The sequence below is a fragment of the Cynocephalus volans genome, chromosome 1 (assembly GCF_027409185.1).
Source record: "Cynocephalus volans isolate mCynVol1 chromosome 1, mCynVol1.pri, whole genome shotgun sequence".
Lineage (NCBI taxonomy): Eukaryota > Metazoa > Chordata > Mammalia > Dermoptera > Cynocephalidae > Cynocephalus > Cynocephalus volans.
The window spans coordinates 48,072,365-48,084,832 of NC_084460.1; the positions used below are offsets into that span (position 1 = coordinate 48,072,365).

General features: G+C 43.3%; 1 protein-coding gene across 6 annotated transcripts in view; it reads right to left on the bottom strand.

Moving 5' to 3' along the window:
• Nucleotides 1-2,110: 2,110 nt before the first annotated feature.
• Nucleotides 2,111-12,468, bottom strand: part of BCAS1 (brain enriched myelin associated protein 1) — a 95,941-nt gene continuing 85,583 nt past the window's right edge. For all 6 annotated transcript variants that reach the window (XM_063075764.1, XM_063075740.1, XM_063075758.1 and 3 more), the window contains 2 exons: nt 11,288-11,551; nt 2,111-2,185 (listed from right to left, as the gene is read on the bottom strand). In XM_063075764.1, the coding sequence (XP_062931834.1) occupies nt 2,111-2,185; nt 11,288-11,551 (339 nt within the window). The remainder of the gene's footprint in view (nt 2,186-11,287; nt 11,552-12,468) is intronic.

Sequence of the window (12,468 nt, forward strand, 5' to 3'; positions counted from 1 at the left end):
ATGAAGTGGACTGAAATAGTTTCCAACTGGATGAGGCACAGACTCGAGTAGTCTCCAGAACTGGTCAGGAAGTTTGAAGAAGCTAACCCAACTGTAAGGGAAAGACTTTATTTGAAACCTAGAATTCAGCCCGTTCAAGCGGGGAGTGAGCAGGCCTCAGCAGCAAAGGAACCCTCCTCCACCGAATCTGGGTTTTTAGAGATAACCATTTTTTTTCCTGAATACATTTTCCAAATGCTTTTTTTTGCCAAAGTCATGATTTAATTTGCCTAAGGGGCAGACTTATCCCTGTACTCTAGGTCCACGTCAGGAGAGTATATTCGATGTTTATTTTCTATCCATGCATGATGAGTTGCATATGTGATGGATTTGTGAGAGCCAGTGTGTATGTGTGGATCTGTGCTAGTTACGTGTGTTTGTATGTGTGGGTGCATGCATTTATCTATTCCTGCATGCAACGTGTATGTACAAGTGTGAATGTGTGCGGATGTGTGCAAAGGCAGGTATAAATACATATTGGAACATATATGTGTCGATCTGTAGTGGACATTCCTCGTCTTAGGGATGCCAGCTTCTCCACTCAGTAGGAGCAGCTTGCGGGCCATGACTCACGTATAGGAGTACAAAGGCTGGCCCCCTCACCTCAAGGTGAAACCAGTTGTGCTCCAGCTGAGACCAGCCTTTGCCTCACTCCTTGCCTGCCGTTTTCTTTTTTCTTACTCCTTTCCCTGGGAGCCTACTCCCAATGTCACATGCAACCGAATCCCTGTCTTGGGCTCTGCTCCTGGTAGCCTGGCCTAAGACAGCACTTTTATGTATGTGCTGGGGGTGTATATGCAAAATACACATATACATACATTTGTGTGTGTGTGTGCCCACATACAAGGAAATCCAGGAAGGTTTGGGAGAGAATTATCTTCCAAAGAAGATAATGGAGGAAGAGCATTGATTTTATATTGTGCAAGATAAAACCATCTCAGAATAGGAGAGACCTGCTTTAAAAGTTGAAAATTAAAAGATACTTTAGAAGTAAATGTATTTTTTATTAAATCAGAAAAAGAAAGATACAATATACATGACTATCAGTCAATCGTAAGCTACTTTGAATTACATTTTAATAGACTTGGTCCTATTTACTTCTCTGTACAAGTATTAAAAAAAACTCAGGTATCTGAAGAATCTGTAAATTTTTATTAACTGAGGTTATGGGGAAGGTTTTATCAGAGCACATCCTGAGAACATTAGGAAATTACAGACAGGCTTGAGATAAGTGTCAGACGGAACAGATGAAGCAAGCCCCTAAGCCATCTGAGAAATATTAATAATGTAAGATTGCAGAGACCAAATCTTTGTTAGGAATAAAGGATGGGGGAAAGTAATGGAGACCTTGGCGCCCCCTTGTGTTGCAAAATCAACTTGCAACTTCATTTATTTGGGTTTTTTGTGGTTTTTTTTTTTTTTTTTGAAGTTGTAATGGCCCTCATCACTGAGCTTCACAAGCAATTGTTTTCCTAAATCATTGAAAGCCCTCTCCAGTCAATCTCTTCCCTCTCATCAATAACTTTCAAGGACCCAATCTGAAAAACGACTCTTATTCATTCCGTTTTCATACCCACGCATTCCATTCCAGGAAATTGGCAACCTCCCAACACAGAGACTGGGTACTCTCTCCTTGAGGTGGGAACTTAAGCAAATGGATTTTCATTTCCCGCTTTAATCTTAGAGGATGAGCTTGTATTTACTACAAAGCTTAATTCCCTCCAGCAAGCGTTTTCTTCTGCAATTTGCTTGCTGCTGTCATTTTTCATAACTTAACCCCTATGCATTCCTCCACCCGCTCCCTTCCCTGCTTGGCAATCATCAACTCTTCTGACCTAACTAGTTAACCTGCTAAACCATCTTTACAGTAATTTGCTAGGAAAGACTGGACCAGAGACATAAATAATACACCTCAATATACAACAGCTCAGGCTTAATTTGTAGGCAGAATTTCATTTGATGGTAAGAGAAGAAAAAAATATATATACATGGAGTGTGTTTGGGGAGGAGATGGAGTAGGGAGAAAACTTCTTGGTGGCAGGAGGACCTGGTGGGAACTGTAGTGGTTTGTTTACTTGGATTTGCCAACTGGTCCGATGGACACCGGGTCTGTTTGCACTTGAGCATCCAACATCCGCTTTGGTCCCTGGAGAAAAACATAAAGAAGCTGTAGACTTTTGAAGATCTGTAATATCAACAGCCACAATTGCTATTTATTTATTTGTTTGTCTATTTTTCTTTTTGAGGTTTTATTTCTTTCTTTCTTTTTTTTTTATTTTAACTTACACAATGTAATTGTACGTAATTATGAGGTACAATCTGATATTTTGATACATATATGTTGTATAATAATCAGGTCAGGGTAGTTAATGTATCAATCACCTTATGCATTTATCATTTCTTTGTAACAAAAACATTCAAAAGCCTCTCCTCTAGCTATTACGTAATCCACAAACTTAACCGTTCACCATAGTCACCTTACGTGCAATAGAACATCAGAACTTATGCCCCCATTTAATTGTAATTTTGTACCTGTTGCCCAACCTCTCCCTGTTTTTCCTCCTCCCCTCCCCTTTCCAGTCTCTGGTAAACACTGTTCTACTCTCTGACTCTAAAATATCAACTTTTTTTTTTCTCCTTAGATTCCGCATATGACTGAGGGTCACGTGGTATTTATCTTTCTGTGCCTGGCTCGCTTCTCTTATAATGTCCTTCATATCCACCCATGTTGATGTAAATGACAGGATTTCATTCTTTTTCATGGCCAAATAGTATTCTGTCATGTACACACCACTTTTTTTTTTAAAAATCCATTCATCTCTTGTTGAACACTTAGGTTGATTATATATCTCGGTTACTGTAGATTGTGCTGCAATAAACATGAGGGTGTGGTTATCTCTTTGACATACTGACTTCATTTCCTTTGGGTATACACCCAATTATGGGATTGCTGGATCAAATGGTAGTTCTATTTTTAATTGTTTGAGGAATTTCCATGCTGTTCTCCATAATGGCTGTACTAGTTTACTTTCCCGCCCACAGTAGCAAGTGTTCCCTCTTCTGCACACCCTCGTGACTGCCATTTATGTAGCACTCTGTGCTCAGTGTCATCCTAAATAAACTTATCTCATTCATGAGTGGTGGATAACAGAATGTTCTTCAATCAGATGCCCAGCATCAACGTCCAGTTATATTACTTCCTAGCTTTTTGTGAAATCTTGGACAAATTACTTAACTCTCTGTGCTTCAGTTCCTTTATCACTAAAATGGGACTGCTAAAGCTTATCTCAGAGGGTTGTTCCCAAGAGGAAGTGAGCTCATGCGTGTACTGCATTTAGAACAGTACCTGGGGTGTGGAAACCCCCCACAAATCTAGCTCATTTTAGTCACTCCCTTCCCAATCACCAACGAGCCACATCACCTTGTTTTATTGTCTTACAAAACATGTCACCATCTGAAATGCTCTTACTATCTATTTTGCTTGCGTAACACTTGCCTCCACCACCAGAATAGGAGCTCCATGGGGTCTGTCTGCTGTGTATGCGATGCCTTGCGAGTGCCTGGTGCATGGCAGGCACTGCTGAGTGCTGACTGGATGTGGGTGAAAGACTGCTACAAGGCATGCACCGTTATTATTATTGTGTTATCTTTTCTGTCAAGTATAACTTATGAAAAGGAAAACCAACACTCTCCATATATAGTTCTAGAAATTTAGACCAACACAAATATGTAACCATCACCACAACAAAGATATCACGCAGTTCCATTGCCCCCAAATCTTCCTTGGGCTCTTTGTAGTCAATGCCTTCCTACCTGCAGACCTTGGCGAACCACTGATCTGCTCTCCATCACTAGGGCTGTGCCTTTTCCAGGATGTGAAATCAGAGCATACAGCCTTTGAGCCTAGCTTCTCTCACATAGCACAGTGGACTTGACATTCATCCACACTGCTGCATGTATCAGAGGTACTATTCTTGTTGGCCCTATTTTACAATATAGTATAATGTAAAATCATATATATAGTATATATGATTTACAGTATAGTATAATGTAAAATCATATATATAGTACAATAAAGTGTACACAAAGTATAGTATAGAGTAGCATAATACAGCCAAGTATATATAGTATAGTACAGATATATGTAGTATAGTATAGTACAGTGTTGGATAAGGTAGTATAGGATAGTATAAGATAGTATATATTTAATAGTATATATATATATAATATAGTCTAGAGTGGTAAATATAGTATAATATAGTACAGCATAGAGTACAGTACAGTAAATATAGTATAGTATAGTAGAGCATACTATATATAGTATAGCATGGTATGGTATATATAGTATAGAGTAGGAAAGTATAATATTGTAAGGTATATATAGTATAGTACATGTACAGGGTTCTGTACTATAATGTAAATATAGTAGAGTATACATAGTATAGTATATTATGATATATGACAGGATGATATATAATATAGTATATATAGCATATTATATTATAGTAAACATACTATAATATATATAATGTATATAGGGTATATATATAGTGTATGTATATAGTATAAACAGTGTATAAATAGTGTAGTGCACTATAGTATACATAGCATAGTATATTCTACTAGATAGTGTAGTGTAATATAGTGTAATTTATCACTGAAATCAGATCACTGGGCTTTGAATCTCAGATCTGCCACTTCCTTGCTGTGTGACTTAGGTCAAGTTGATTAAGTTTCTGCACCTAATTTTACCATTGGTGAAATGGGAGTTCACAGGGTGGCTCTGAAGATTAAATGCTAGTATATGTAATGCGATTAGGACAGCATTTGTCACATAGTAAGTGCTGTAGAAGAGTTATGTAGTGGTGGTTGTTGGATTCATTCCTTCATTCAACAACATGTATCGAGTACCTACTACACAGAACACATTGCGTTAGTCTTTGGGAAGATGACTGGGGGGCTGCTGGTTAACTCAGTGGTTACAGCGCAGCCTTGCAACACCAAGGTCAAGGATTCAGTTCCCTGTACCTGCCAGCCACAAAAAAAAAAAAAAAAGAAAGAAAGAAAAGATAAAAAGATGACCGGGACACCATGAGACACTGAAAGCGTGGGCTCAGGAGTCAGCCATAACTGGGTTTGAGGACCGATCTAGTGCTTTCCAGTTTTGTGACCTCCCATCAACCCCTTACCCCTGTGAGTCTGTTGCTTCATCTGTGTGAGGGTCTTGTGATCCCACCAAAGCCTACAAGGTTGACCCCGTTCTCACTCTATGCTACAGAGGAGACTGATGCCCAGTGAGCATAAGTCACTTGAATCAAATGTCTGCTAGTAAGTGGTGGCACCGCACTTCTGTCTCACATGCTCAGTGCAGGCAATTTCCATCCCTCCACTTGCTTTGCATTGCAATCATTCATTGCTGTGATCAGAGCACAGACTCCCCAGGCATGGCAGGATCCTACTCACCTCTGCCCCTTCATGATCTAGGGGCAGATCATCACAAAACAGTTATTTTTCCCTGACCATTTAAAACATGCCAGGCATGGTCGTAAGGATAGTGTACATGATCTCATTTCCTCTCCATGTGACATCAGTACTATCAGCTTCACTGAACTGGCACCTGAAACTCAGAAGGTGACATGTCCAAGGTCACACGGCCACTAAGTGGTAGGTCTAGGTTCAAATCCAGGACATGCTTCTTGTAGATTTCTAGGGCCTGGCCTCAGGCTGGCCACGGGAGAAGCAATCCTTCCTGCCCCCACCGACTCACCTTTAGAGACGATGAGCAGCTCAGGTTGCTACGAGGCTGCCAAAGACCTAAATTTGGCTCACAGATGAACTTGGACAAGCAAATTTTCTTCTTTTATTTTTTTCAAGTTAAATGTTGGCACTAAAAAGTTAGGTACTTTCACATAAAAATCCACACCTTTGTTCTTTCCTCTTGACGAAATGGGCAGATCCTGTCACATCGGGTCAGCAGTCCATCAAGGCCACACAGGGCTGGTGCTGAGGGGCGGCACCCCCTTTAGATGGGGCACTTGCTCTGCAGGTGGCCGCAGACCCCACCCAGCCCACTCCACCCACACACCTCTCTGGCACCTCTGGCCTTGGACTTTGGAAGTCAGAGTCATAAATGCAGCCCTGGTCACATCTTGTATATATATATAAGGACTGCACTTTACGGTTTCTAGTGCCAAACCAAACCCACTCTCTCCTCTGCCCTCTCACCAGCCCAGTGAGGTGGGCAGCAATTATTAACCCAGTTTTACAGCTGCAGAAACCGAGGCTCCGAGATCATCCAGGACTAGGTTGTGTGGTGATGACCTGGCCACCCTGACTTGGAATCTGGGCCTCAGCTCATCTGCTCTCCCCAGCACCACTCGGTTCAGCCCAGGCCCAGCGGAGAGACTGTTGTCCTTTTCAAGTCTCCATCTGTTCATCTGTGACACCTGTGGACTGGACTGCATAAAATCATAGAACTTTAGGGGCCTGTGAAAGTGGGAAAAGTGAGGGGGGAACATCAAATGAGCAATGCTTGGGAGGTGGGGGGAGCCAGTCCTCCTCCAATCAGAGTAGCTTTACTTTTATTATATATATGTGTGTGTATGTGTGTATGTGTGTACATGCATATATGTATGCATGCGTGCGTGCGCACACACACACACACACATACACATCTGTGGCATTTTCTTTTGTAAAAGAAGACCTTCTGCTCAAAAAGAAAAGAAGATGTTTGCACACAGTTGCACTTTGTGAGTTGTAAGGGCTTCCTTCCAATTCTTTTCAGACTTTTCAATCAAAGTAGCTGCTCTTGGTGCGCACCCAATCCGCATGGGGGTGGGGAGAGGAAAGAGGAGCTGAGTTGAGAGGATGTCACCAGGAGGCAAAGATCGTGCAGGGACTGGCCGGCCAGGAGCTCATTTCCTGTGGGTGGCAGGGGCTGCGATGGTTTCCTGGCTGGTGCCAGGTGTGGCTGCCGGCACTCCCCTCTCAGGAAGGGGGTCAGGCCACCTGGGGGGTGTGTCCGCTCAAAGGCCGTGGAGGCCCGATCTTTGGAAAGTGGCAGGAAAGCCCTCCCTCAATCCTCCATGCTGTGGTGGGGCTCGTGACAAAGGGAGGAGGCAGGAGCTGGAGCTGGGAGCCCTGGAATGAACCCTGCCTCTGCTTCTTAGAATGTGCTTGATGTCAGGCAGAGAACATGACTCCTCGGAGACCTGGCTTACCCCTCTGTGAAGTGGGGAACGAACAGTCCTATCTTGAAGGACTGTTGCCATCACCAAAAAGGAGATGTATGCAAAGGAACCCAGTGGAGGAGCCTGGTGTCTAGGTCTGTGGTTAGTGCCTCAAACCCACTCACTTCTTGTCACCTCTGTAAGTGTCCGCAGGCCAACTGCCATCGGCTCTCCCAGGTAGCTCTGGACATGCATTAACTGGGCTCCTATTTCTGCCCTTGCCCATCAATGCCATTTCTCCACTGCAGCAGGGAAAGATATCTTTAAAAGTTATGGACAGGGTCCAACACCTCCTTCTTTGCACCCGTTAACAGCTTCCCAGTTGAAGTGGGATTATGTCAACATTCTCTGCACAGCCTGCACAGCCACACGAGCTGGTCCCTGCCATGGCTCTGATCTCACCTCCTTGCGTTATCCACCTTGTTCCCCCGCACCCCAGCAACAAGGGCTCCTTTCTCTTCCTCAGACACAGAAGCTCACTAAGCTCCTTCCCACGACAGGGCCTTTGCCAGTGGCTGTCCTTCCTCTGGCAGTGAAGAGCCTGCTCTCTTCCTGTTCCTGTCTCACCTCAAATGCTATCGGCTTAGGGTCACTTTCTGGATCCACCAGTTCAAAGTAGCAACACACACCCTCCCCCCAGCCCAGGCAAACTCCATCATGTTCCCTGTTTATTTCCCTCAATGACTTCCCACACTTACATTTTTGCTTGTTAATTTTGTTTTTAATTTTTGAATTTTAATTTTTTTAAAATTTATCTACTTTGCAGTCTTATGCTTTCTCACTGCAATGTGAACTCTTGAAATCAGGGGTTTTGTCCCCTTTGTTAGTTGAATCCATCCCCAGTGACTAGCTCAAGGCTTGGTACATGTTTTCTATGAAGGGCCAGATGGTAGATACCTGAGGCTTTACAGCAGGCCATACAGTGTCTGTTGCAAGTACTCAATTCTGATGTTTTAGTGTGAAAGCAGCCACAGACAATATGTAAATGAATGAACATGGCTGTGTTTCAATAAAACTTTTTATTCACAAAAACAAGGGTGCAGTTTGCACACCCGTGGTTTAGCTCAGTGTCAGGAATCTACAAGGCATTCTACGTATATCTGTTAAATGAATGACTAGATATTAGTAATCATCTGACCTTTTCCACACCATCTTTCTTTTTCAGACTTCCCACCTATTGCAGAGACTGGCTTCTATTACAATAATTAAAAGCCAAGATGTAAGTCATCCTCTGAGTATTACTTATTTTAAACACATGATCCTCTAAAATGAATCACATGCTGGGGAAAAAAAAAGAAACTAAAAGAAACTCAAATATTTCCCCTAATTCTTCATTTCTGGTTCTTTAGTAACTTGCTACTCAAAGTATGGTCCATGGCCCAGCATCTTCCTCACTAACCTAGGAGCTTGTTAGATGTGCAGAATCACAGGTCTCACCTCAGAGCATAACCACAATGCGCATATTAACTAGATCTCCAGGTGATTCATGTGCACAGTATATTTGAGAAGCCCTATGACAGCAAATCCAACAGCCCCTCACCTGGGTGAGTAAAGTATTTCTCTTAAGGCTACAAACTGCCATTCGTGGTTTCCATGAACATCTGGACACCCCACACCAACAAAAACATCACAAAGCCTGCATGATTAGTGTGAGGTCTGTGTCACGTCCAGAGAGAAGGAAACTAACAAGGAACAATACATTTTGTGGCATAGGAGAGAAAAACTATGTGTGAGTATGTTTTAGATGAGCACTGAATACATATTTGTGGAAGAAAGATAGAAGAAGAAAGGAGGGAAGAAAGGAAGGAAGGAATTTCAATTTTTTAATATGTAAATCAAGTCATTAATGAGTGCCTAGTCTCAGTGCCTCAATCTGCAAAGTTGGTATTTTTTAAACATGCAAGTAGAAATCGTAAGTATGATTGAAGGTGAGCACATTTCATTAGAGGATAATAATTTCAAGTAACTTATTCTAATTTCATACATCATATTTTAATATCTATTATACTTTAATCTTATCCATTCATCCTTTTGTTTGTTGAGCACCTACTGTGTACTTGGTCCTATTCCAGGTGCTTGAGATACAGCTGGGAACCCAAAAGATGAAGCCCTGACCTTGTGGAGCTGGAAATCTGGTGGTGGAGCTGAGCTTCCATTTTGTGGAGGAGATTAAAATAAGCAAATCTAAATTACCTTTTTCACCAGTCTGCCTAAGTAACCAGTAAAAAGCAATTCCTCTGCATCTAGCAGCCATCCAGGGGGTAACACAATTGTACATTTATACCCCTGTTAAATTAAATAAGCAGGAGGCCATTGGCCTGAGGCAGTTTCCTTCCTTGGAGTTTCTAGGTAATAAACTGCAACCTAACTTAGTATGTAAATAAACCAAAACTTAATTTAGGAGTATATTTTTTGTAACAAAGAACTGGGTTTCAGCCAATCACAAACAGCTTTGGCCAGTCATGGGCAGCCACCCAATCAGACAATGCCCAAATAAAGCAAAGGCCTAGCTATAGCCAATCAGGTGATTTCTCTGCTTTGCTTCTGTGTCTGGACCATAAAAGCCTCCTGCTCACACTGCTGGGTGGAGCTCTCTAAACCTCTTCTGGGTTTGAATGCTGCTCGATTCATGAATTGTTCTTTGTTCAAATCAACTCTGTTAAATTTAATTTGTCTAAAGTTTTTCTGTTAACACTCCAAACTGGTGTAATATAATATAAATGAGGTAAGCTCATAATGCATTAATTCCCCATTCATTCATTCAACAAATATTTACCAGAGCATCTATTATGTGCAAGGTGCTGAACAAAACTGATGATGATAATCACAATGACGATGGCTCCTGCATGCTGACTGTTCTCTAGGTCTCAGGCACTGTGCTATGAGATTACATACTGTATCTCATGTGATTGTTTCAATGGCCCTGTGAGTTACGCATTATTACTCTTTTACAGATGAGAAATCTGGTTCAGAGAACCCCAACCAGGGCTTCTGTGGATAAGCAGATATGCAGAGACACAGAAGAACCAAATAAGACACAAAGAATCCCACAGGTCGTGTAGCTACCTCACATGGGAGGTGGATCTAATCCAATGGTCCTTAACCAGAGGTGATTTTGTCTCCCAAGAGGCATTTGCCAATGTCTAGACACAATTTTGATTGTCACAACTGGGAGCAGGTGCTGTTAAGATGTTGTGGGTAGAGGACAGGAATGTTTCTAAATGTCCTACAATGCACAGAACTGTCCCCCATAACAAGGAAGTATCCAGCCCAAAGTGTCAATAGTGCCAAGTTTGAGGTGGCAACCTCACATGGCAATTAATCATTTAATGTCTGGCCTCTACTCGCCAGCCCTACCTCCACTGGGCTGTGAAGTCATGGAGGGCAGGAGCTCTGCTACAGTCATTTCTGTACCCAGCACTCAGGCTCAGGCTCAGAGAAGTCTCCCTTGTTTAAAAAGTCTTTGAAGCTCCCTTTGGTCCAGGTGAACCATCATCACCTGTTCCCTGCCAACCTCTGGCGTCCTTGTATTCTCTACTGCAGCCAGAATGAACTTCAACCCCAGGCTTTCCTCCATCCCACCTTTGCAGCTGCTGTTCCCACTGCCTGGAGCACACTCTGTCTTCCCACCTCCCCTTGCCTCTCCATAGGCTCAGCCAAGGTCCACAGTAGATATGATCTCCTCTGAGCAGCCTTCCCTGTCACTCCTCTCAAGCTCAAGGCCAGGCCAAGTCCTCACATTCAGGCTCTCTTCAATGCCTTCCTCCTCCCCTCCAAGCTCTTCCCACACTCAGCACCCGGAGCCCCATCAATCCTGCACCTGACTGTGGGCTCCAGAGCAGCAGTGGCTACGTCCCTCTTGCTCTCCATGCCTAATGCAGTGCCTGGCATGTAGTAGGCGCTCAATAAGTGTTTGTTTGCCAAATGTCCAGCCAGCCCCTACCCAATCTGTCCCCTTTGGAGGTGGGAACCACACCCCTTTCCCAAAAGCCCAGAAAGAGGTCAAGGAATCCACCTACCAGGCCCTTAAAGAAGCCCCCGAGGGACTGCCGCCGCTTCTCAGGTCTCTTCTGAGGCTTGTCCCCGTTCTGCAGTGAGTTGCCACGAACCGTGGCCTGCTCGCCGCACTGGGCTGGGTCTTTGGCGTCCTGCCTGTTGCTCTTCTGCTTGATCACCTCGGCTGCCGGCTTCTTGTTCTTTGAGGCACCCTCTTTGCCCTTGTGGGCTGCTCCTGCCAGTTCCGGCTCTGGTGGCGTGATGGCCTTCTCTGTGGAGTCCGATGGCTACAGCAGTTTCAAACAGAGTGCACTTTTAGTGGCTGCAAGACAATGCTCAACAGCAGGTGAATAAATATGTTAAAACAGAGATGTTCAAATGTTGAATGGTGTCTACATTTTCATGAATCCTGGGTGAAATGAAAAAAAAATTTTTTTAATGTGTAAACACTTATCGTGGTGCAAGGTCATGGTAGGAGATATTTCCTTATTTACCTGTAATCCACTAACTAATTTTATGCTTTCCCAGCAAGCATTCTTTCCCCCTGCTTCTAGCACGAGAACCTAGATTTTCCCTGGGAAACCGTCGTTCTACCCGTCTACTCCTCCACGTGGTCTAGGAAAACTAACTCCACTCCGGACAACGGCATGGGACTCAGGCCTGGCCAATCAGAGCATGGCATGTGATTGGGCTGCTGTGATTGGTTCAGGATAGCCAAACACAGATAAAAACTGAGCTAATCTCAGAGCTTTGATAAAATAATCAAGAGAGAGAGGCCTGCTCCCCTTCCCTTGGATTTTGAACCTATAAAGATGGAAGACTAAAAGACGGAAGACTGGTGCTTCCAGAACCACCACCATTTCCAGAGAAAATGTGCTTGAAAAGAAGCCAACACAGAGAAAGGCAGAGCTGAGAGATGGAGAGAGAGAGAGAGAGAGAGAGGCATGAGGAACTGATGATATCGTGTGTGCCTCCTGGATCTAGCTGCCCCTGCAGCCCTTTTATTCAGCTGGCTTTGAGAGGGCTTCTGCCACTTGCAACCACATCTGACTTTTTTGGGGGTGCCCATTCTTTTCTTCATGATGGCATCTATCTTAATTTTTGGTGTGAAACTATCCTTTCATTTCATGAAATGGTGGTCAAAGAAGATGTTTGTTTTACTTCTAGTTTTGAATGTACATCCTTCTACGCCAAAATGGAAGGT